This window comes from Gnatocerus cornutus, chromosome 9 (assembly GCF_029298725.1).
Source record: "Gnatocerus cornutus isolate USDA-ARS CGAHR chromosome 9, icGnaCorn1.1, whole genome shotgun sequence".
NCBI classification, from domain to species: Eukaryota; Metazoa; Arthropoda; class Insecta; order Coleoptera; family Tenebrionidae; genus Gnatocerus; species Gnatocerus cornutus.
Genome location: NC_142241.1, coordinates 3,040,391 through 3,066,359, shown reverse-complemented (window position 1 = coordinate 3,066,359; position 25,969 = coordinate 3,040,391). Strand labels below are relative to the sequence as shown.

General features: G+C 32.0%; 2 protein-coding genes and 2 long non-coding RNA genes across 5 annotated transcripts; 3 read left to right on the top strand and 1 right to left on the bottom strand.

The window, feature by feature from the left end:
- Nucleotides 1–955: 955 nt before the first annotated feature.
- LOC148167813 (uncharacterized) lies at nucleotides 956–1,849 on the bottom strand. The gene is made up of 3 exons (XR_015770769.1): nucleotides 1,477–1,849; nucleotides 1,332–1,419; nucleotides 956–1,278 (listed from the first exon to the last, which is right to left on the bottom strand). It is a non-coding gene; the product is annotated as an uncharacterized LOC148167813 (long non-coding RNA).
- Nucleotides 1,850–1,898: 49 nt separating this feature from the next.
- LOC148167812 (uncharacterized) lies at nucleotides 1,899–2,691 on the top strand (the record flags this gene model as incomplete). The annotated part of the gene is made up of 2 exons (XM_088046431.1): nucleotides 1,899–2,422; nucleotides 2,497–2,691. Coding segments are annotated over exons 1-2 (390 nt in total), but the record flags the coding sequence as incomplete, so codon positions are not given.
- Nucleotides 2,692–10,054: 7,363 nt separating this feature from the next.
- Nucleotides 10,055–17,234, top strand: LOC148167811 (uncharacterized). Its single transcript, XM_088044652.1, has 4 exons — nucleotides 10,055–10,142; nucleotides 14,892–14,966; nucleotides 15,025–15,099; nucleotides 15,187–17,234. Exons 2-4 carry the CDS (start codon nucleotides 14,901–14,903, stop codon nucleotides 17,089–17,091), a joined length of 2,046 nt encoding a protein of 681 aa, XP_087900778.1. The 5' UTR covers nucleotides 10,055–10,142; nucleotides 14,892–14,900; the 3' UTR covers nucleotides 17,092–17,234.
- A 494-nt stretch (nucleotides 17,235–17,728) lies between these two features.
- On the top strand, nucleotides 17,729–23,523 carry LOC148167810 (uncharacterized). Of its 2 annotated transcripts, XR_015770696.1 has the most exons (5): nucleotides 17,729–17,755; nucleotides 22,150–22,220; nucleotides 22,281–22,467; nucleotides 22,523–22,730; nucleotides 23,354–23,523. It is a non-coding gene; the product is annotated as an uncharacterized LOC148167810 (long non-coding RNA). The 2 variants fall into 2 exon arrangements; XR_015770695.1 differs by lacking the exon at nucleotides 17,729–17,755 and having other exon boundaries at nucleotides 21,770–22,220.
- The last annotated feature ends 2,446 nt before the right edge of the window (nucleotides 23,524–25,969 follow it).

Below are 25,969 nucleotides of genomic sequence, written 5' to 3'. Positions count from 1 at the left end.
TATAACCATAGAAACAAAATTAGTAAATGTCCAAGGATGAATTTCATTATTACAGAGAGGTTCCCAAAAGTTGTACTTTTTTGAGTGTTTTTTATAAATGTCTTCTAAACGCAATTTGCCATTAAAGTTTTGTAATCCTAAAACCATCAACTTTCTCTATGTTTAAGGAAGCTAACCTTATGCGAGACACCGTGTATACATACTTTTCTTTTTTATTATTACGTGTTTTTTGTTATTTTTAATTCAAAAAACAGATAGAAATGTTACAGAAACAAAAATTGTAACAACAGTTAAAAAACTAGGAAAATATTTCTGCTAAATTATAGCTAAGAAATGGTTAGAAAATGCTTTTCCCTAAAGTGAAAAGAATCGTTGTATAATTTTCTGATATGTTAATAAAAGTTTAAACATTATTTCTGTGAAATTTAATTGAAATAATCGTAAAATATTCATGCAAGCGCTGTCTACAGGGCGATTGTGACGTCATCATTCTGTTCGGCTAGAGAGATGCGGCCACCGTATATACTCGATTCACCGTGTTTCGTTCCAACCGTCGAAACCGTCGTGCAAGAACGAGGTTTGTGGGGCCCTTTATAAATTATAAACTTATAAAGGTCCCAACTTTGCGGGTAATGCAGTGATTATCACTTTATGACGTTTTATGATATCTTCAGAGGAACCAAGCAAATTTGACAGCTGTCCGAATTTTTATTGCGATCTAACAAGTCACTGACCAGCCATGGTGGTAGGTTTTCTGACCCGAAACTTAGATGAAGGAGTAAATAGATAGCCCACTCTATAGTAAATTTTCGGAAATGACGCGCGGAGGCGACATCTATAAAAAAGTCACAGAAGTTTTACTTATTCCCGAAGACACAAACCAGCTACCTTACATAAGACACGAACCACTGTGAGCATTTTTTCACTGGTTGTAATAATTTAATTTCAATTGAAAACGCTATTTCAATGTAACATATTTATTATACAATTATACATAGAAACATAAATAACAATAAATACCCAACATATAAATACATATTACAACGATTCATAAGCATACCTATTTTTTTGTAGTACTCGCGACGTTGAAAATGTATGTTTCAATAACGATTGCAGAAGCAAAATTTCACAAGAGTGTCCCCAAACATTGATGTTTAAGATGTTGGAATGTTTTCACTTAAAAAGAGCTGAATTTTCAATATTCCACATACTCTTCATAAAGGTTTCTTGAATTGTGTTGAACTCTTAATTCTGGTTGTTGCATCTTTTCTATTGTATCTAAAATACAATTATTTGTAATATTAACTAAAGTTTAACAATGTTAAATTTACCAAATAATTTTTCTGAAGTGTTGCAAGTTGGTGCATCTCTGGTAATGAAAATAGCTGGTCTCTTTATTAGACTCCAGTGTAAATAATTCTACAAATTAATAAATAATTGAAATATGCATATACATTTTAGATTAATAATACTCACCGATCTTGGCTTGGTATTAAATATGGTCATTCCTGAACTAATTATTAAATAAATTCAGTTCTATTGAAACAACAAAACAAGATGACCAGTGGAACCTTAACCGTTCTTATAAACTTCAACACTACAACTGAAGAAAACTCGAGAAAAAACTAAAAACTTAAAATTCAACACAACACATGTTAAAACTTTCCGTTGAACAAAACATAAACATTGTATTTGTTTCTCTTTTTGAATTATATGCATCCTCCTCAATTAAGGTAAATTAGAAATCTGTATTCTTTCATCATCAAAATTGCAAAACTTATGTGACTTAAACACAGAGTCCGCCACCGTCGATCAATCTCCACAAGGTACCACAAGGGTCTATAGAGTGACGCCCCCGTGACCCGACAGTAGGCTGTTGTGATCGTGCGCGTGCGCTTTATGTGACATCGACTTAAATTCAAACGAAGCAAATAAAAAAATAAATATATTTGTTTCGTTGTTACAAACGTATAAACGCTACAAAAAATGAAAATTTCTTGTTTCTGGCTTCAAGATGAACTTCGAAAAACCCATGAGCAGGCAAAGTTTGGGTCAAAGATAATAATATGCAAAATATTTATAATCGAAACGTGCTGATTTTCTTCCCATCTTATTTTATTACAAGAAGGTAAGTTATTTTGATCTAGAATTTGTGTTCATTATTGTGGTTGTGCTTGGTGCGTCTAGTTGATCCTCTACCTTACTTTGTTTAAAAGTTTAAATAAATATGTCGAGAGCTCCAAGAATTACCAAAAAACAAAAAGAAGGTTTAATTGCATATTTGGAGCAACATCCTTTCTTAATTGAGGGCAGAGCCAGAAATGCTGTTGAATTGGAGAGATTTGAAAACAAATGGGAAGAGTTGGTTCAACAATTAAACCAACTTGAAGGGGCCCGAAAAACAAATAAACAATGGAGAGAGGTAAGTAACAACAATTTAAATAAAAAGTATTTGTTTTTTTTTAATAATTATGTTAATAATAATAAATTTTCTAGACCTTAAATGATTTGAAGGCAAATGTTAAAAAAAAAGCGCGTGCTATAAATGTAGACATGCTTAGAACTGGTGGAGGCCCCAGTGCACAAATATCGTTGCAGGCATTGGAAGAGAGATTACTGACATTATTATCACCAGTAATTATAGCAGGCATTCCGGAGATCCCAGAAGTTGGGCATCAAGAAGAAAAAAGATTTAATGTGATCAATTTCTAGCCAATTGTTGAAATCGCCAACAATGAAGAAGAACCAACGTGGGACGATTTGAACAATTCTTTTGTGGAGAACACTAAAATAGTAAGTTTCTGTAAATTAATGTTTTTCATTTATTTATTCAAATTTTAGGAAAGTTCAACCCAAGAAAGAGGCCGCAAACGGAAGAATCATCCGGATGTACAGAATATCGCCAGGGCACATGAAGAATGCCTAAATAAATTGGCTACAATAATAAATAAGCCGACAAAAAAAAGCGTTTTTCTCCCAGTGCAGCTTTGCAATTAAAATGTTAAATTTATTTTAGTTAGGAGGTAGACTTAGTTTTTAGTTATGTAATGATTTTCCAGTTATTTTAGTTATTTTGTATATGTAATATATATATATGTATTTAATTAATATTAAAATGTACATTTACAATTCCTTGTCTTACTTGACCACCAATGTTAAACCAGTCGTGATCATTTAGATTTACTTGCTCATTGTTTACAATAATTTCTGGTTGGTTTTGTTCTTCTTCAGGTAAGGGGACGTTATAATGTCGACACATGTTATGTAACATAGCACAACTGTAAATTATTTTTGCTGCTCGAATAGGATCGTAGTGCAGAGCTCTATGTCCATGAATACACCTAAATCTTGATTTTAATAAACCATTAACATGTTCAATTTTTGTTCTGATTCTTGATAAAGCTCTGTTGTAATTTGCTTCTGGGGAATTAGGTGCCACTTGATTAAATGGTGTCAATAGCCAAGGTTCTAATGGATAGCCACTATCACCTATCAAATAATTTGATTGTCCTGTTTGAACATATAATTCATGCAGTGTTTGTTTCGCCTGGGACATCATCCAAATGGCAGAATCATGGACTGACCCCGGAAATCGTGCATTTATATTAATAATTTTCTTATTTGCGTCACATACAATTTGTGTATTAATTGAATAAAAATGCTTCCGACAAAAATATGGGGCTCCTGGGTGAATTGGATGATTTTCTGGTGGAGCAACAATTCTTATTTGCGTGCAGTCAATTATACCAATTAAATTCTCAAACCTCTGATCAAACTGTCGAAAATTTTCCTTATGTCTTGCTCTGCTTTCAGCATCATTCGGAAATTGAATCCATCTATGCAATATATGCCTTACAAATACAGACACTTCCGAAATGCATCTACTCACGCTAGGTTGGCTAAGTGCGAATGAATATACATGACAACTCCCAATTGGTAATTTCCATGTCCAAAAAAATGTAAAGCCGTTAAAACTCTTATGGAAACTGGAATTTTTTTCGTTTTTTGAGGGTCTTGCATGAACTGTTCTAAATCGTTTACTAAAGCTTGGTTTGTTTAGTCGAAACAATTTTATAAATAATTTATCCGGCAATGTAAATGGATCGCTTGAATCTCTCAAGTGTCGGTGTTTTATACGAACTTCATTTCTGCAAATAATTTAAGTTTTAGATAAACATTTATAATCTAACCTGTAATTTTACCTTCGTATTCGATCTTCTTCATCATGCATAATTATCAAATGTATTAAACCATCCAATGCCATTTTTGAGTTGCAACAAATTTATGGAAGAATTATGTTATAATTGCAATATTTATAAAAATATCAAGCATCGAACTGTCAAACAGAAACCCTGTTAAATTTAAGGGATGGCTTCGACTAGCCCTTAAAATAAGCAGTTTTTTAACGTACCTAGGTTAAAATTTTAACGGACTTGGCTGATACAGAATAGGAATTTCGTTTTAAAGAACCTTTAAAATTTAACCACCCTTTAAATTTAACCGACTCGATACAGAATAGCCCCTAATGTGCCACCCGACTATCCCTGTTTGATGGTCGGTTTTTTTCTGGTGACAAAGAGTGTGGAGTGGATGTCGGTACTCATAAATACTTATAAATAACAAAACTAACTCAAGTGCTATGATGGTGTACTCCTTTTGTGTAATAATTACCCTAATTAAGTCATACACACTTGCATTTTTAGTCTCTCTAATATCTATTATTTATATACTTCTTTAGAACGATTATAAGTTGGCCGAGTCGTAAATGGTACTTGTCTACGTTTTGGGGTATTTATGATGAACGGTTCGTTTTTCTTTTTTTGTTAAACTACAATAAAACGACTATCAGGATTTCTTAATCTCTTGTTAATTTATTGTTTTAGTCAAATTCATATTTGTTTATCGCGACTATCGCTGTGTGATGGTCGTTGTTTTAATTGTGTGAAGGGGAATGGGGTGACGTCGATTTAGAACTAATAATTAAATTATGAAGAATATTTTATTTACATCATCAGAACAGAATAAGTTAGGATTTATTTGTGGATATGTTTTTTTTTGTAACTTCTCCCCGTACCAAAATCACACGCTTGCAATAAAATTTCGAGAAATATCGCAATATGCGAAAAATTAATGAAAAATCGTATTGTTTCGATACGCTATTGTTGTAGTAGGTCGGGAATGGATTAAAATATAGAAAGTCGAAATTGATTACACGTTCGTTTCTTTGATTATGCTTTAAGTAATAAAGTCTTCGTCACCCGGAAGGGGCAGTTTGTTTAGATACCACTTCAGATCCCAAGAAAAGAGGTAACAAATACTGGTTATAAATACACTCGGACAATATTTGAAGCTCCGCTGTCAAGTTACAGCAGGTAAAGTAACCCAGAAGGTATAAGGCTATATAGCAGCAGTAAAATTATCCCATTGTGTAAAAGTTAACTTGTCTACAATAGAAAACATCCCAGAGTTGTAAACCATCTGGTTGTACCGCAACGCTTACTTTGGTCACTTCGACCAGTCCCGGCTTAATAATATTTAAAAATTATGGAAACATGTGCAAGAATTACATAAAACTTGGACAAAGAGATTATTATTAATCGCAGATTATCCACATTTCTATTGTTTTTCTTAAAGAATGTAATAAATGGTAAATTTAGGACCGCAGGTAAATCCTAATTTTATGATTACTAAAATATTTTAAGCCGGTTCTGGTTAGTTCAGGCAAACCATGATTTATTGTTGGGACACGCGCTTGCCGATAAGGGTACAAAAGAGATAATAATTGACGGTCAAAATTTTTATTAGTGCAATATAGCCTTATTATACCTTCTGGGTTACTTTACCAAATAGTGATTTTATGGCTTAATTACAGTACTCACTATACAAAAGCATTAAATCTGTCAATTAGCAGATTCTTAAATTTTCTTATTTTTTACTGCTTTTGTGTAATGAGTTCCCGCAATTAAGCCTTACACACTTGCATTTTTTGTCTCTCTAATATCTATTGCCGTCGAACGATTGATTCAAAATCGACCAAGTTGTAATGAAATTCGATACTCGTCGCGTCCATTTCATTTATCTGTTGTACTTTTGCATAAGTATCCTTAAAAAAAGCCTGTTAGATACTTGGTATTTATGCAAATTTTTTATACAGAGTATCAACAAATATTTGTCCATCAAATGATGATCTATGATTAAACAATGAATTCGCGCTTCCTGATTTTTAAGTGTAAGTTACGCATACATACCCAAAACACATCTTGATGGTCAAAGAGATCCTGTATTAAAAATAAGTCAAACTCGATTAAATAAATCAATCTCCGCTAATGTTTCCTTCGTTGCTCGAACCGATTTAAATAAGTGCCGAGACAAAAAAAACCGCTACCGAGTTACGTTACATTAGTGCAGATAATGAGACGCCCTTTGTCCGTGGACTTCAGTCATTCCATACATTAGTGTAGATAATGGGACGTCCTTTGTCCGTGGACTTCAGTCATTCCACCACTATCTATATTTGTTAGATTTGATTATTGTACCCATATACAGGCCTATTCACGTAACTGTACGACCTGAAATTTCAAAAAATGCAACCAACAAAATATTTCCAGTGTCGACTTGAGTTTTCTAAATTAAAATTTCAAAAATACCATCAAAGATGCTTTATATCAACCAGTGGTGTCTGTTGAGAAACTGGAGTTCTCAATCGACGCTTGAGCTTTTTCAAGCGTCGCCGTAGTGAAAAAATGAAATGTGGAAAGGGCCTGTTGCCAAAAAATCTTGTTCTTCCTTTAGAGGTTTATTCAGAACTATCTTACAAAAAACTATGTACAGGAAAAGTAAAGTCCACCCCTCTGTGTGGGGGTGAGGCGTGCGCAGACGCCCACCAATACGAGGGTAGTACCGTGATGGTACCGAACAGTGTCATAAGATTTGTCAATTTTTACAAGCTAAACTTAATACTCCTAGTTATCATTGTCTTCACGAAAATGTATTCTAACGACGAGAAAACTGACACGATGATGCTTTAGCGGCTGCAGATTCATATGCACAAAGATATCCTGACCGTGCTGCACACCCAATAGACAAAATTTTCCGAAAATTGAAAAAAGATTTAAGAGAAAACTGGCCCCAACAGCAACGAGTTAAAACTAGAACAGCCACAGGTATGAAGAATGAAGTTGCGGTTCTTCAAGATGTTACAGAAAATCCGCACGTCAGTCAAAATTTTGTGGCACGTCAAGTTGAAACCAGTCAGTTTCAAGAATTATTTTCGCTAACAAATTTCAATCTATACCTTAAAACCTGGAAGATTTAAAAGCAAAGATTACGGCAGCTTGTAGATCGGTAACACCAGAAATTTTGGAACGTGTGCGGCGATGTTTTATGAACAGAATGCAGCATTTTCAACACTTGTTACGATGATTTGTTTCCAATTTTTGTTACATTTGTTACTGTTACATACATTTGGCTTCCAGTTTTGTTATCTTAATAAATCGTTGAACAATAAATGTCAGTGTGATGATTTTTTTAAATGTCAAGCATCAACCATGCTGGCATCGTTGATCGATTTTATATATTTCAATTTACTAAAAGCGATGGTTGCTTTGAAAATGTATAATGGGTTGCATTTTTTGAAATTACAGGTCAGGTCCGGTCAGGTCAGGACCCAAAATGTATTCTGATGATTCTGTATTCCGAAGTTAACTCTGTTAAAGCGAGTGCCAAGACATTTTTCTTATGGAGAATCCCATGTAAAGTATCGTCTAAATATTTCGCTTATTTTTTGATGTATCAGTTTCGTTCTTATTCTCAACTGCTTGTATTTACATGTTCTTCTAAAACTAAGTATCAAACATTGGAAAAAACATTTAATTTAAAAGTTAAAGGACTTGAAAATTCGATAATTTAGGAGTAGTAAAAATATTAGACAAATAAGAGCTCTTGTTTTTAAATACCTCAAAATAGATTTTATTTTCTGAACCAAGTATTACGCTTCCCATCTACGATTATGCACATTGTTAATATTAGTTAATAAAAATCTGCCATCTAGCAGAGAAAAAGAGAATAAAGTCTTCCTGTCTGCGACTCACAGATCGTTAAACCTAGCTTAATTGTCTATGCTGTGACTAAACATAAGGCCCTTTAAAATTTTTTGGAATTTTTTGATTCGTTTTGAAATTCAGGCGAAGCCCTCATGAGCGTCCACACAGTGGACTAGTGCGTAGCATGCGGAGCGAATTTTATTTTACAACTAGAATATATTCTATCGCTATGAAAAAGATTTTGCGCTTTATCAAGATTTGAACACGCAACAAATGAGCGCACATGTTTAAAGTGCGACGCTTAAACTTCTGGGCTAACACGGTTCTGTTTTATCAGCACGCCTATAATGGATTTTATACAAACGGTTTCGGATTGAATGTATTACGTTTATGCTAATTTTCTTATTAATTAAAAAAAATAAATTTGCTTCGCATGCTACGCACTAGTCCACTGTGTGGACGCTCATGAGGTCTTTGTCAAAATTTAATTATAACAAATTATAACAATTGTATAACAATTGAGCGTTTTCATTAAACAGAAGACGGCCGATGCTCGAGCGTTGGTATGGTCTATAAACATCCCTCAAAAATACCCTAGAACTCGTTTTTCCCGTTATAGAAATTGTTTGTTGTATTCAACGGTAGGCAACCAATAATGTCATTATTGTTTCGTAGTAACGGTGTGAACGTTATAAGTATAATTTGTTTTTGTTACACAACTTACTAAATTTGAGGTTTTTTTATTTTGTGATTACACATTTTTATAATAAAAACGATAATATATGGTTAGCGCCATCTAGACCAGGATGGCGCGCGACGCTCTTTCGGTCGATAATTCAGTTTTGTCCGTTCCGCTGCGTTCTGCGTTGACAGATGATTGACAGTTTCAGTCGTTTCAGTGTTGGCAGAGATAACTTAGAGATGCTCAAGTACGGGCACTTTCTACTCCTGAGAACTTGTCTGGTCGACTTTGCGGCCTGGTTCGTGTAGATGCCGCTACTTGTCAAAAGGCGCTCGATTTAAAAACTGAACTGGGGTTTTATTATTCAAAGTAATTTTTATGAATTACATTAAAATCACAATTTATGTTGCTTATTATCTAAATGATAATAATTAACATAAATTGTAATTTTAATGCAATTCTAACCACTTCGCATTCAGATTAATGTAAATAAAACTCTTTGGTTTAACAAATAATTTATTACATAATTATTTTCAATTTCAAAGGAAGTACAGACTATTTTCTTGTTGATAAAAAATCATATATTACACAGTTAGAGATCTTAAGACTACAATATGATTGTGTAATAACATTTTTAAGACTAATATACATAAATAATATAGTACGCAGGTTGGAATTTTCATTACGTAGTAAAAACACTCAGGGGATTCGCATTTTTCACTGTGAATTATGGGCAGAGTTTTTAGGGGCTTTGTGTCCTGACGGTGAACCCCTCGGAGAGTATTAGGAAATTATCGTTTGTACAAGTAGTAGTGCCATAAAACCAGAATGCGATTTGCAAATCTTGATAACTAGAAATATGACAAGAAGTGAACAATAAAAACTGAAATAATGAATCTGAGTTGTCTGAATCAGAACGTTTTATACGGGGTCACCTCAATCAGCTAAATTTGACTTCTAATTTTAGAATGGTATCCTTAAAAAGGATAAAGACGTAAAGATCACTTGGAAAACAAACATCTAACTAGCGATATTAAAATTGAAAACTTACGTTAAGTCCACATTTTGAAAATTTTGAAGAACGTGTTGTTAATTGTAAATTCCGTTAGTTCTTTAAACTTTATACGCATGCGAACTAGTTGCAAATTTGTGCAAATTTTTACTACAGTTTCCTGTTTGACTGACTTTTGACAGTTTAGCGATTGGTGTCCATCTAATATCATCCGCTGGTACTAAACACGATGGTAGGGCCATCTATTAATTAAGTCCACCTAAACGGCAGAGTACGATATAGTGGGAAAAATACGCATCAGAGAGAGACACGAGATTGCTTTAAAATGGGATAAACTCTGCCATAAGACTTGACGATCTCGAAGTTATCTCTGGTGTTGGTTTGGTGTTCATTGTTAAAGCTGCTGGTAAGTAATAAAATGTCTTGTTATTTATTAATAGTATTATAAGTTTATAAGTTAAATATAAGTCGTCTGCTTTTCGGTAATTTTTAACGGTTGTGTCGAAAATTAAAATAAATGAAACATCTGAACAGCCACGTGGTATAGTGTATCGTTTTCCAATGTCGCAAAAGAAGAAACGTTGTTTTCACGCCCAAAACATGATAGCAATTAATAGAATAATTAAAGGGGCATACCTACCTATATTCAGTTTATAAAAACGTTTATTATTTGACTTCGCACTTGTCATCCAGTAATTTCTCACAAGATTTTCCCAAAAAGAACGTACCTACAGCAACTTACATCCAAGAATTTTCAGAATTTACATTAGGGAATGTTTGGATAGAAATGACACTGGGTAGGTAGGTTTAGGTTATAATTATCACAGCCACGCAAAACATACTCACAACATACACTTTCTACTTGCCATTTCTGAATATATTTTCAGTTTGACAGAGACCCGCGACCAATCACGAGGGGTCAACAATCATATGCTATTTCAAAATCTAGACTTGATGGAGAAAAACTGAGCACAGATTTGAATTCAGCGTGTCAAAATACATTAAAAATGATCCTTACATCTGCAGTCCAAAAATTTTTGTTATCAAAAGATGAGTTATCTGTTTACGTTGTCATCATCGATTAAATTATCATGAAAACATGTCTTTCCCACACTTAGATTTATGCGGACTAAAAAACATGACAATCTCTCTTAATTTCAGATTATCGTTTCAATTTGCTTTATGGAGTGATTTTTCTATATTCAAATAAAAGTCTTTAGTGTATTCCAAATATGAATAAAATATTTCTTCCAAAGTAATATTATAGTATTCTCTAATTTCTTGAGCTGTTTTTGTATTTGTATTTAATAATTTTTATATAATTAGGGATTTAAAATTACGAACACCCAATAAAATCCTTATTGTTTTTTTTAAATTATTTGGTGAAACCTATATATGTAATATCTTTTGTTATTATTTTTTTTATTTTTTTTTATATTTTATATATTTTTTTTTATATAAGAATTTGAGTCGATTGTTGAATGATCAGTTGGAAGTAAATAGAAACAAAAAACATTTCTGTAGAAGATGTTTAAACTACTCCGCTAGAACTGAAGATGCTTTAAAGAAACATCAAAATGTGTGCTTTAGTAATGAACCATGTGTTCCGAACATGCCTGAAGATAATATATTAAAATTTAAAAATATTCAAAGAATGTAATTTATTCTGATTTTGAATCTATTCTGAAACCTATTCATACATGCGAACCAAATCCTGAATCATCATATACTCATAAAACACAATTTCATATTCCCTGTGGTTATGGATTATACATTAAGAGTGCTTATAATAATATTGGTAACCCATTGGAAATTTACAGAGGAGAGGAAAGTGATAAATGTTTTATAAAAAGAATAACTGAATATGCCAGAACAATATACAAGTTATTAAAAGAAAATAAACCCATAAAAGATATCGAACTAGAAGAATATAAAAAAACAAAAATTTGTTATCTTTTTTCTATAGAAAACCCAAAAGTAAGAGATCATGATCACTACACTGGAAAATATAGAGGAGCTGCTTGTAGAAAATGCAATTTGAAATATAGACAACCATTGTTTATTCCAATTTTGTTTCATAATTTAAGCGCTTACGATTGTCATTTGTTTATAAAAAATCTAGGAGAAGATAAAAGTCAATTGAAATTAATACCTAATAACGAAGAGAAATATATTTCTTTCAGTAAAATTTTAAGAATGGATGATAATGGATATATCGAACTGAGATTTATCGATTCATTTAGATTTTTAGCAAGTAGCCTAGACAATTTGTCATCTAATCTGGAATCAAGTCAGTTGAGAGAAATAATTAAATACTTTTCAAATCATGAATTAGATGTGTTATTTAGGAAAGAAAAAAGCAAGATAATTAGAAAAGGAATTTTCTGAAACAAAACTTCCATCAATAGATAAATTTTATTCTTCGCTCACAAAAGAAGGAATTTCTCAAGAAGAATTCAAACATGCAGTGAAAGTATGGAAATATTTTAAAATTGAAAACTTGGGTGAATGGCATGATTTATACTTAAAACTAGATGTTTTGCTATTAACTGATGTATTTGAAAATTTTAGAGATTTATGTTTAGAAAAGAGTTATGGACTGGATCCTGTTTGGTATTATACAACTCCGGGGTTAGCTTGGGACTGTATGCTCAAATATACTTCAGTGAAGTTGGAATTATTAACTGATTATGAAATGTATTTGTTTTTTGAAAACGGAATTAGAGGAGGTATTTCACAGTGTAGTAACAGGTATTCGCAGGCAGATGAAAATACTCAGATTATCTATATAGATGCTAATAATCTATATGGATGGGCTTTATCTCAGAGATTACCAGAAAAAAACTTTAAATGGTTGACTTGTGATGAAATTAAAAATGTTGATGGTATACTGTTATCAGATAGTGATACCGGTTATGTTTTAGAAGTTGATTTAGCATTCCCTGTAGACTTGGCTATTCATAACAAATTCAATGACTTGCCTTTGGCTCCGGAAAATAGAATTCCCCCGGGCGGAAAAGTAGAAAAACTACTTTGTCATTTCTATGATAAGAAAAATTATATAATTCATTACAAAACATTAAAACTTTACAAAAGTTTAGGTATTAGAATAACAAAGGTTCACAGAGGTATAATGTAAAATTTAATACTGAACAAAGACAGAAGGCGAAAAATGATTTTGAAAAAGATTTCTGGAAACTAATGGTTAATGCACCATATGGTAAGTCTATGCAATCTGTTAGAAACCAACAAAATATTAAATTATATTGTGATGAAGAAAAATTACAAAAAGCGATAAACAAACCTAATTTTAAACACAGAACTATATTTAGCAAACACCTGGCAGCAGTTCACAATTATAAAACCAAAGTATTGTTTAATAAACCAATTTACATTGGGCAAGCCGTATTAGATTTATCGAAATTATTAATGTATAACTTCCATTACAATGTAATTAAAAAAGAATTTAATGAAAAAATAAAACTTCTTTATGGAGATACCGACAGTTTCATATATGAGATTAAAATGGCTGATTTCTATGAATTTATGAAAAACAAACCCGACTATTTTGATACATCTGATTATCCAAAGGACCATCCATTATATTCTGATAAAAATAAGAAAGTAATAGGGAAATTCAAAGATGAATTGAATGGTATTAAGATATTAGAATACATAGGTTTAAGGTCAAAAATGTACAGTTACAGAACTGAAACGTGTGTTTCAAAAAAATTAAAAGGTATCAAGAAAGCAGTATTGAAGAAAGAAATAAGTTTTGAAGATTACAAAAATTGCTTATTCAATCAAACTGAATACTTCCATAGACTGAGAGTGATTAGGAGTCATAAACATGATATTTTTACTGAAGAAGTAAAGAAAAAGTCTCTAAGTTGGAAAGATGATAAAAGATATCTTTTACCTAATTCTACAGATACATTAGCTTATGGACACGTATTAGTATCATCATAGGTACGTTCATGGACACTGTTGAACTATTTTTTATTAGCGTTGAAGTAATAAATTAAGAAAACAATAATAACAATTACGATAATAAACGCAAGAATAAAAATAATAATTTTTAATTTATTAACTTGTTGAATAAGACTTTTTTCTGAATTTTGGATATTCTTCATTGAATATATTTAAATTCTTGAATACAGTACTTTCCATTTAATTTACAATTTTTGAGTTTTTTCATTTATTGCTCTCATATTTTTAGTATGTCTTTCAAATATTTTAAGAGTTCTTTTCTTTACATCATCGATGTTTGATGGTATTACTACTGTTTTGTTTCTTAATTCTGCTAATTTCTTAGGATCATAATTATTGTAGTTGTCTAATTTATATTCCAATTCATCGATTTTATTATTAGCGGATTCTAGTTCACAGTCTGTCATAATTAATTGTTCAAGGAATAAATTAGCTGTTAGCTCTTGCAATATATTTATCTACTACTTCTTGTTTGAAACCGACTATTTTTGCTCCATCTTCTAATCTGTCTATTTCAGTAATAATAGGTTTTAAATCTTTTTTCCATTTTTCTTTCTCATCGTTGGGAATGTATGAAACTAGTTTGTCCATTTATGATTGAAAAGTTTCTAAAGATTTACTAATTAATTTATGTGCTTCTTCATCTAAACTTATATTTTTACGACTACCTGCTTTATGTTCTACATTATCGAATATTTTTTTATTTTATTTTTTCTCTCTTTTGTTCCCAATTGTTCCGATTTGTTCTCTTTTGTCCCGGATTGTTCCCGTTTGTTCTCATTTGTTCTCGTTTTACATGCAATCTTAATTCCAACTGAATTTAGTCCCATATTTAGGGAATTTCTAGAAATATTTTTAGATTTGCAAAATTCTGTCTTTGTTAGTTTTTTATTTACAGTCGAATTGAGATATTCAATGGCAAAATTACGATTTCTCATTTGAGTTACTTCATTGAAATTGTTGGAGTTCAGATGGTTGTCTTGTTTTTAATGGTGTATAATATTCTGCTACAATTTTGTTCTCTTTAGTATTGGTCATTTTTTTATTTATTGTAAAAAATTTATTTTGAATCTTTTTAAATCATTTTGAACGGAACTTTGTTAATATTTTTTTACTCATACAGATTACAGATAAAAAAATTCGTTAAATATAAATTTTTTTTCAGGTACATCTGATGGAGGGCTCCTCATCCTCATCAAAGCGCAAAAAAGTCGAAAGTAAACCTGTCTATTCAGACCAAGTAAGACCAGACATATTATTGTATCACACGGTAACATGGTATTACACTTTTGTTATAGGAATTACTTGGATTAAATTTAATGGATGATGTAACATCTTTGGACACTTGCGGAGGCTCAAATGAAAGTGAATACGTAAGTAACTTGCTTCGAACAAATGTACAATTTGTTTTATGTTCAAATAGGAATTCATGGAAATTACAATTTGTTATGTCTTTTCAGGATCCTGACTTGGTTTTTGAAGTTCTTCGTTGGACATCGACTTTTGTGGACAAGTCTATGTTTATTAAATGCGTTATGAAGGATGCACATAGAATACTTCTCACTGCACCGCCCAGATTTGGCAAGACTATGGCTTGCAAAATGCTGGAGAAGTTTTTTGAAATTGTCAGCAGTGAACAACAAAAGTTGGAGAAATATAAACTTTTCCAGGATCTCAGAATTTACAAATGCACTGAAGAATGCATAGAGAATCATGGTTGTGGAAGTAAAAGATTTTTTCGCAAGCATTGCGGACAGCATCCAGTAATTTTTCTTGATTTTGCACAATTATCAGTAACGTCATATAGCGAATTTTTGGAGAGTCTTAGAGATATGATAAGGAAGCAGTTTAGAAAATATGAAACATGTTTAATTCATAAAGATGGTGAAAAATTCAGCTGGTCAAGTAACGATATGGGAGAACTGGATATTGAACGTTTCTTGCGCTATTTGAAATATGCCGATGATGATGATCATTGGAAAGAGGCAGTAGATCGTAACACAGCACAACAATACATAATGGTGGCTTTTGAATATTTGATCGAGGTTTTGTCGGTCCACTATCAAACAAAACAAACCCATAAGAAAATTATTATATTGATTGACGAGTTCGACGCACCTTTTATGAATATGTTATTTAGTGAAAACTCATCAGACCGACAGATTATGTTTTTCATACGAGAACTAATGCGTCTTTTATGTAAAGATGAGATATCAGCACAATTTGTTCAACGAGTAATAATTTTTTCTGTCACTGCATTAGGCGGTATGATTTCATTAGGAGCTAACAATGTGAAACGTAGAACATTCTTGGACAAGGATTATGGTTATCATAAATACTTTGGATTTACTAGGGAAGAAGTAAACGCTTTAGTTAACAGATGTGTCACAGAAAGTCAACGACAAAAAGCTCTTGATGAAATTGCTATGTGGTACAACAATTACACTGTAGTGGGAGACAAAGATACAACTATTTCTAATCCTGTGTCTATTACCAATTATTTACCGAATCTCGTACGAAAAAGTTATTGGATTGAATCGGTTGGAACCAAATATATCTGCCAACTATTTAAATTCGAAAAAATGCGGGAGAAGGTGTTTCCTGCCGTTAGAGACAATGAGAAAATTTCCATCGAAACAAAAACTATAGGGTTGAACGATATTTGTAATCTGAAATCATTATGTGAATCAATTTCGAATTGTATCGAACTAGAGCAGGTAGACTTAGCTCTTCAGTTCCTCACAGAATGTGGGTACTTTAACGTTGTTGACAAGAATGGTGACAATTGGACATTACAAATTCCGAATCTAGAATTGAAACAAGTATTTACAGACAAACTTCAGGAGGCTTTGGTAAAATTTAAAACTAACCTGTTTACTGTAGAACAACAAGAGTCATTTGTGAATGCATTAAAGTCTTTAGGAAGTGGAGAGAAGCATGAACCTATGAAATATGTTGCGTTTAAAAAATCTGTGGAAAATTTGTATACCGACCGAGAATTACCAAAAGCTCATTTTCACTTTCACTGTGACCTTTGGATGTTAATTTCTAGTTGTGGGAAGTTGGATTGCTCACCCGAGCTTGATTTAATTATTATTTCAAAATGTGCAGTAATTATAATTGAACTAAAGCGGCATAAACAAGATTCTGCAAAGAAGGCCCTAAAACAGTGTCTACGGAAAAAATACTATGAAGCATTTGAACTTGAAGGAAATGAAAGAAAGGGTTTAAAGAAAATTTTAATTGGTCTTCATCTCTCTGATGATCGTAAAGTTAGCATCAGGTATTTAGAAAATTTTGAGAAAAAAACACTGCAAGATGAACCAAACATAGAAACAATTGTAGAGGATAGCTATGAATGTTAAAATCATTCTCTCTGTTAGTTATGTACCCTGTTTTATTTTATGTGCATTTCGCTGATTTTAAGGTAGTTTGAGAATCTGTAAATTGTAATGGAAAATAATCTCATTTTTTTGCCCTTAATCTTTGATTAAATTATACATTTCTACTTGAGTATTTTTTAATATTTCATTAAACCGGGACTTACGACTTTATGTTAGTTGGTACATAATATTTGATATGGTAAGAAAATAAGTTGAAAAAAAACCAAACTATTATTATTTATATGTTCAATGAAAATTATAACTAAATATAAACAATTCTCTTAATTACAACAAAGTAAGATAAGAAAATCTGTACCTTTTTAATATCACAAAATAAGAAAATCAATTTTAGTTAGTAGTTGTGTTACAAAAACAAATTATATAATTATAAAGCAAACAAACTTAATTTTTCGTTCGTGTCGTTACTTTGGTGTAATAATAATTTATTTTTTCTACTCCCATAGTAGTAAGTAACTAGGCAAGAACCCTGTCGTTTGTTGATTAGTAACTATGACATTATGAAACATGCATGTAATATGTATTTTCATTATAAGGAAACTAACTCACGTGACTTTAGTAACTTTTCGACTGTGAAACCAACGTTTTAGTTCCACTGTTTTCCTAGTGTAACCATGCCATTTTTAAGGTTAGAGTTTTCAGATGTCACTAATCTGACAAATTTCAAAGAACGAGTCAATTATTTTATTTATCAGTTATTTCACTTATTATAATAATACATAATTAAAAGTGTCACGCCAAATATACAGAAATATTCTTATTTCGATTGCTCCAATTTGAATTCACATCAATTCTCAAAATAGTTGTGGATGTTTGTTGAAATCTTGAGACAGCATAAAGATGTTTGTGAAGGAATGCTGTAAAACTTTGGCGGATTTGAAAGAATCTTTCCGAAAGTGTAAGCGAAATTTTGAAATGGCTGGAAAGTGGCAATCCAGAGCAGACTGAACTTTTGATGCACATGAAATGTGAATGTTTAAATGGCCGTGGTTTAAAATTTTGTCTCTAACTTTTTATACTATACTACCTATATTGTAACAAAATTTAATTGTGATATAACAAAAACAACCTAAATTCTCTTTTAAAATTTTTCTTACTTCCCCTTCTGATATCCAAAACTTACGATACGTAGGTAAATAAGTTGAATAATGTGATAATGCAAAGTACAGAAAAAATTTAATTTTTTTAATTAACAAGAAAATTAGCATAAACGTAATACATTCAATCCGAAACCGTTTGTATAAAATCCATTATAGGCGTGCTGATAAAACAGAACCGTGTTAGCCCAGAAGTTTAAGCGTCGCACTTTAAACATGTGCGCTCATTTGTTGCGTGTTCAAATCTTGATAAAGCGCAAAATCTTTTTCATAGCGATAGAATATATTCTAGTTGTAAAATAAAATTCGCTCCGCATGCTACGCACTAGTCCACTGTGTGGACGCTCATGAGGGCTTCGCCTGAATTTCAAAACGAATCAAAAAATTCCAAAAAATTTTAAAGGGCCTTATGTTTAGTCACAGCATAGACAATTAAGCTAGGTTTAACGATCTGTGAGTCGCAGACAGGAAGACTTTATTCTCTTTTTCTCTGCTAGATGGCAGATTTTTATTAACTAATATTAACAATGTGCATAATCGTAGATGGGAAGCGTAATACTTGGTTCATCTATTTTGAGGTATTTAAAAACAAGAGCTCTTATTTGTCTAATATTTTTACCAGTCGCCATTCCGACCGGTGAATTTTTCGCATGCGCCAATGTATTGGTCTAGAAGTAAATACATTTTGGGGTGACTCAAAACAAGGAATTCTGGTAAGGTTTTTTTTGGGTGCTTTTAACATAATTAGGTTTGATTTTGGATGATTTACAACAGTTTTCTCATATGTCCAATTTCTGATGGGCTATTGATTTACAAGAAAAGAAACTTTAGAGTATTTTTTGCTCACATTAAAAACTATGATTTTTGAAGGATTTTGTCTTTTTCGGTTGTTAACTTTTGGGAAAACATAAATTTTTAGGATCCTGCCTTGTTTTGTAGGGCGCCAAATATACCTCTTTGATTTGGTAATGTTTTTACTTTTTTTGCATGCGCCAATTGGTCTGGTCCAGAAATACAAAGCCATTTGGAATGTCTAAAAACAACGGATTTGGAAAGTTTTTCAGAGTGCTCTTGAGATGATTTTGCATTATTTTGGGAGATTTTAACGGTTTTTTCGTGTGCCCAATTTTTGGTGGTCTACTGATATTTGGGTACTTTTGGAGTGGATAAAAATTAATGCCTTTTTTGGTTGTTGACTTTTGAGCAAACAGCTAAATTTGTAGGATTCTGTCCTGTTTTTTAACACGCCAAATGCCCTGGTCCAGAAATAGAAAGCCATTTTGGGGTGTTTAAAAACAAGGCATTTTCTAAGTTTTTTGGAACGTTTTTGGTTGTCTACTTTTGGAAAAACACTAAATTTGTAGAATTCTACCCCGTTTTTTCGTGTGCCCAATTTTTGGTGGTCTACAGATATTTGGGTACTTTTGGGGTGCATAAAAATTAATGCTTTTTAAAGGGTTTTAGCCCTTTTTTGGTTGTTTGCTTTTAGGCAAACAGTTAAATTTGTAGGATTTTGCCGTGATTTTTAAGACGCCAAATGCCGTGGTCCAGAAGTAACATTTTATAGTCTACTTTTAACTGTTATTATAATTTTTAATTCTGTAACATGTTCTATATGTTTTTTAATTAAAAATAACAAACAAACACATAATAATAAAAATGAAAAGTATGTATCTAATACTAGTGTTGGTACCCATGAATTAAAAGGATTATACAAGATATAAATATAAGACCTAAAACTAGAATACAGAGAGAAATACACAAAACATTATAATTGTGGGGTTCAGAGAAAAAGTGGACCAAAACCTTAAATAAAAAATGTTTCTGTTAATTAATGTATTCATCAAACAAAAGCTTATTTAGTATTTAAACCAAAAATGTCAGCTTTGACAAGAAAACAAAAAAGTTTTGATAAAATATTAGGTTATAATTTTTTCATTTTTTTTTAGCATTTTTAGATTTTATGTGTGTACGTGACTTTCTTTTTGCCCCCGCGGATTCTTCTTGACTAGTATTTAATCTTTCAACTCTTATATACAGGGTGATTTTTTAAAAACGGCAGGCGTTGTAGAATTTTTTTTTATGTATGAACCGATTTCAAAAATTTAAAAATTGATTTAAATGGCTTTTAATTTACTATAACCTGATGATTTTAGAATGCTTCTAAATGTCTTAGTATATTTTGGGCGATATTCAACTTTTTACTTTTGCAAGATAAGATAATTATTAAATTTATTATTTATTATTAAATTGGGAGTCATTTTTTTTCATAATTTGGAAGATATTAATTTTCATGATTCCGAAATGTGTAGTATGTTCTATTTTTACAAAAATATTTTTAAAAAAAATTATCAAAAACGAAAAAAATTAGGCAATTAAAGTCAATAAAATCTAAAAAATCTAAAAAAAAAATATGCGTGCCAATTTAAAATAAGAAAGTTGAGTATCGCCCAAAAGATACTAAGACATTTAGAAAAATTCTAAAATCGGCAGTTTATAGTAAATTAAAATCTATTTAATTTCTTTTTAAAATTTTTGAAATTGGTTCATAAATAAAAATTTTACAACGCCTGCCGTTTTTTATAAATCACCCTGTATGTGCGTTGAAGAATATATGTAGTAATAATTTCCTCTGGAAATTCTTTAATTTTTTTTTATTTCATTAGTAATAGATTTAACAATATTTTTATTTTTGTTTACGGCTTTACTGTGAAAAGATTTAAAATATTTCTCAAAATTATTTGCAGTCTCAAGCCAAGACACTCGGCACTTTTTGATGTCGGTGTCTGATCAAACGCCACCTTGCATTTTTTATCAACGCGTAATAAAATAATAAACACAATAGAGTTCAGAACGGTTGGTCATTTAAAACGTACTCATTGTATTTTACAAAACTATCAAGTTAGAAAATGCATTTTGGCCTCATTTTCGTACGACGTATTGTTAATAATATTTTTTGTAACAAAATATTGTACTGTACACCGTAAATTATTCACTGCTGTAAGCTGTAAAGCATTATTGCCACATATCGTCGGTTTAAGTTGTTAAGTTGCTAAGTCCATTTTTGAACAAAATGCGTTTTCAATTTTATAAAAAGAATAACAGAATAGTACAGCATTGGATCCTTTCATGTGTTATGATTTCAGAATTAAGAACCATTCTATTTTCGTTCCCCCAAAAAAAAAAAATTAAGATATGTCGACCTCGGTTAAAAAAAATCGAAATGGACTTAGCAACTTAACGACTTAATAAGCTGACAATATATTTTTTTAACGCACATATATGAAGGTATAAAGATTAAATACGAGTCAAGAAGAATATGCGAGGGCAAAAAGAAAATCACAAACACACATAAAATCTAAAAATGCTAAAAAAACAAAAAAACCAACACTAGTATTATATACATACTTTTCTTTTTTATTATTACGTGTTTTTTTGTTATTTTTAATTCAAAAAACAGATAGAACATGTTACAGAAACAAAAATTGTAACAACAGTTAAAAAACTAGGAAAATATTTCTGCTAAATTATAGCTAAGAAATGGTTAGAAAATGCTTTTCCCTAAAGTGAAAAGAATCGCTGTATAATTTTCTGATATGTTAATAAAAGTTTAAACATTATTTCTGCGAAATTTAATTGAAATAATCGTAAAATGTTCATGCAAGCGCTGTCTACAGGGCGATTGTGACGTCATCATTCTGTTCGGCTAGAGAGATGCGGCCACCGTATTATACTCGATTAGGTATAATGACCTTGACATCGTGTTTTGTTGGTTTGAAACCTGACTAAAAGTTTCCCTTACAGCCGTTAGAGGACCGTTAATTCAAAAATTTAAAAATGTTGATAACATTTGCATTCTGTTTTATCGATTCAAAAATAAAATGTCATGTGCATTTTATGATAGTATTTTTTAAACTTATTTCAGCGGTTGGTTTTTTGATTTGTTTCATGGAATTTTGCGTCCGCTTTGTTTAGAACTATCTATTTTTATTCCCGGTAAGTTTAATTAACATAAATGCAATATTCGTTTTAGAACGAAAAATATATGATTTCTAGGTGATTTCGCATATTGTGGCTGATATGGGTGCACCGAAGATCGTAAAAACAATAAATATTGTGTGGTGTTCCGTTGTGTTCTTGCATCGGTTATCTATCAAAAAATTCTAAATCTTTGGAGCAATCAGTGGGTCCTGTTAGAAACTTGCATTTTAGAAGGCTTTACATCTGAAGAATCTCCATTTTGGTAAAGATTAGTTATCGTTTGACAAAGGATTTAATTTGTAATATTTTATTTGTAGTTGTTCCTGTCACACTTCAATTGAGTCTACCATCAAGTATTAAACTAAATGCATGCTTAGTTACGAAGTCACATTGAATATTAAAATTGAAGGGAACGAATGTTTCAGAAAAGATTAAGATCATACCTACATGTTACTGCGTCAAAACTTCAGTTTTCAAAATCTCAAGTCCACGTTTTATTTTTAAAACGGATCCAGCGTAAAAATGGTAAATAGCATATTATTTTCTCCATTTTCTAGAGAGTGTAGATGATTCAACTCGATCTACTCCACTGAAGTTCAAATCGTCGTCTAAGTGGCAACTACCGCTTTCTCAATTTTTACAAAGTCACACGGGGCGCAAAAAAAGTGTAATTTAAGGGTTGGTCGTTTCAGAAATACAAGAGATAAACTACTCCGTCAGTAAGTTGTCCGCGAGAAAATAATCTGAAAAAAGGAACAATACAGGAGTAGGATTTTCACTACTGAGATCGCGGACGTTGCCATTTAGAAGACGAAATTTGACTAAAATTGACTAAATTGACTAAAAAGCGTTCTTAAATTTTTTCTTTGGTCAAAATCATGTCCAGATTGAGTGTGCATGTAATTCGCATGCATGCATGTTACAAATGTAATTCGACTGCTTTTTTTTAAATGTCTTTGCGGTTATTTTTTAAATTTTCCCAGTTCTCAAATTGCACTTGTGCATTCGATTTTTTCGGAAACTGTTCGATGGATAGGTAGGTGCGGATTTCAAACGGATTTCAACTAATTTGGTTCAAAATTCTAGGAAAACCGTTGTTGTATCTTTTTTACACTGTAATGTAACAATGAACATTGTTGATTTTGTAGGTCTACTAAAGAGAAGAGGAATCAATCTGTGGATGTCACCGGAGCCTAGCAGCAAATTGCATAAAATTTGTGACAAATGATTTTAAAATTGAATAAACGTAGTAAAATGAAATTTGTAAGAAATTAAAAGAAAGATGAATAAACGTAACAAAACTTAAAAAAAAAATAAATTTGGCGCTCACCAGATTAGTTTCCCCTACAACCACTTTGGCGCTAGTGTTTTTTCCCCACTCTTTACTCTTGGAGTTTCGGGTCTAAGGGTGCGTGGATTGTGACTATATGTCATACCAATTGATAGTGTGGCCCCCATTTTAGTGTTAACTAGTATACATGAATGACCAGTGTATTGTATTGTGTTGGTAAAATTCATTAAAGTTGGTACTAATTGGGGTGTTTTGAAGAAGAGGGGGATATCGTGTCAAACGTCAATATGTCAAAATGGATTTGTTTACACTAACCTACAAATTTAAATTTATGAACTTCGCTGGCTCTTAAAAACTGCACTGTGAATTGAAAGTAGTTGGCAAAACACTAAAAAAGAGATACCGGTCCTTTCTTAAACTGGACCGGTGCATAAGCTGCCATTGAAGACTTCGCAATGATAGGTTACATCCGTTACATCTAATACGAAGAGGTGCCCTAAACTCATCCATAGGCTTTTTGGGGCAAGATTATATCAGATTAATGATTTCAAGATTTCATTATATCATTTTGCACATCAATGCAGTAAGAGTAACGTGTGTGAAGAAACTTTTGGAGCAAAAACTGATTTGTAGCTGGGTTTAGAGATAAAATTGACATCTTTGCTTTATGCTTATTATTTGTAAACTACAAGAAAAGTGGTGTTTGCCTTTGACAAGAATTCATTGCAAAAAATTTAACAACGCTAGAGTTTGAAGATTCCTTCAGAGTTTGACATAGTAGGGCATTTGATCATAAAGTTAATAATGTGTACTGAATTTACGCAAATGCAGTACAGTTGCAAACATTCATGAAGTAAAATCAGACAGTTTCCAACTAGAGTGGTTAAGGTTAGAGTTATCAAATTTTGAATTTTCTACTTCTTTGTGGACGAGTAGGCCAAGCTTTCGGTTAAGATTTCATTCTAGTTTCACTTGCATCACTTCTCTTGTCCTCTTTAATCCTTTAATTAGGTGATTAAACATTCGTGTTTCAAAAACACAATAGTAAACTGCTAGTCGGCGAGATTCTATTACTTCACTGTTAATAACAAACAAAGAAACCACTTATTTAAAAACATCCCAATTTTTAATGCAATAACCTCATATTTTCGGAAGAATCCAATAGTTTTTAATGTTATTCCAACGCGAAATGTATACCTTATTTCAATGGATAGCGAGGCCCCCATTTTAGTGTCAACGAGTATATATGAGTGAGCAGCATATTGTACATTGCTAGGAAATTTTGGAAGAGTTGGTGCCACCTGGAATGTAATGAGGTAGAGGGGGATGACATTGTCAAATCCAGAAATCTGTCAGTTTGTGCGAGCGGTGCGAACTTGGCGAAGGGATTTATTTACATTAACCTATTAATTAGAATTGCTGGTTTTCAAAAAGTGAACTGCATTCATCAACGAAACAACAAATTATGACGGTGCTGTCAAAGTGATGGCAGACAAGGTCGGCAACTTTTGGTTTATAAAAATGTCCCTATAAAGTACACTTCTCCACACAATTTTTTGGTACAGTCCCAAATTTCGGGCCAGGTTTGACATTTGGACCTCGCTAAGGTCTGAAATGAAGTATATAATAAATGTCTCATCAATGTTTACAAATTTTGACGTCCCTGTCAAAATGCTGCCATGCATGTCGGCAACTTTTGGTGTATAAAAATATCCCTATCAAGTACATTCCTCGACACAGTTTTTGGGTACAGTCCCAAATTTCGGGCCAGGATCAACCTTTGGACCTCACTAAGGTTTGATATAAAATATAGATCTAATGCCAATCCACAAACCAAACACAAACAAATTGTGAGAGATTGGGAGATTTCGACAGTTGACATATAGGTTGGCAGCAAATTATGCTACAAAATACACTAAAAACACTAAATTCCTACGCGAAATGGGTTGACAACAGACTCCTTCATCCAGAGAGGTGATAGGATAAAGAGAACACACATAAAGAGCACACAGTTCCACTTTGCACGCAGTTTGAATAGACAAAGAGGAAATGCTTTCTATCTCAACAAGTTTTCTGTTCGTAGACACTGGCGTAGACGCTGCTACGACTTAGTTTCTTTTCAAATTTTGCGCTCTACGCGTAACATGATAGTGTAGCAAAGGCTTTAAAGTACTGTGACAGTAATTTTTTTAGATTTAAAGGTGCAAGTGCCACAGCAGAATTTTGTGAAGTTTTTAATATGGCTTTTGACATACTGAATAGTAGAAGCAATTTTAATCATCAAATTCATCAAAAACCAATATCTCAATTGACAGTGGATTATTATAAAAAATGCACCGAAAAAGTTAACAAGTACATTTCTGAATTAAAAATGCCCGATGGAAAAGAAGTTGTCAACTCCCAACGACAAACGGGTTTTGTAGGAATGATTATAGGGTTACAAAATTCAATTAAAATATTTCAATTTTATCAG

Coding starts and splice junctions, on each gene's coding strand:
- LOC148167811 (XM_088044652.1), top strand. CDS start 14,901: ATGGAGGGCTCCTCATCCTCATCAAAGCGCAAAAAAGTCGAAAGTAAA. Junction 14,967..15,024: donor AACCTGTCTATTCAGACCAA/GTAAGACCAGAC, acceptor CTTTTGTTATAG/GAATTACTTGGATTAAATTT. Junction 15,100..15,186: donor GCTCAAATGAAAGTGAATAC/GTAAGTAACTTG, acceptor ATGTCTTTTCAG/GATCCTGACTTGGTTTTTGA.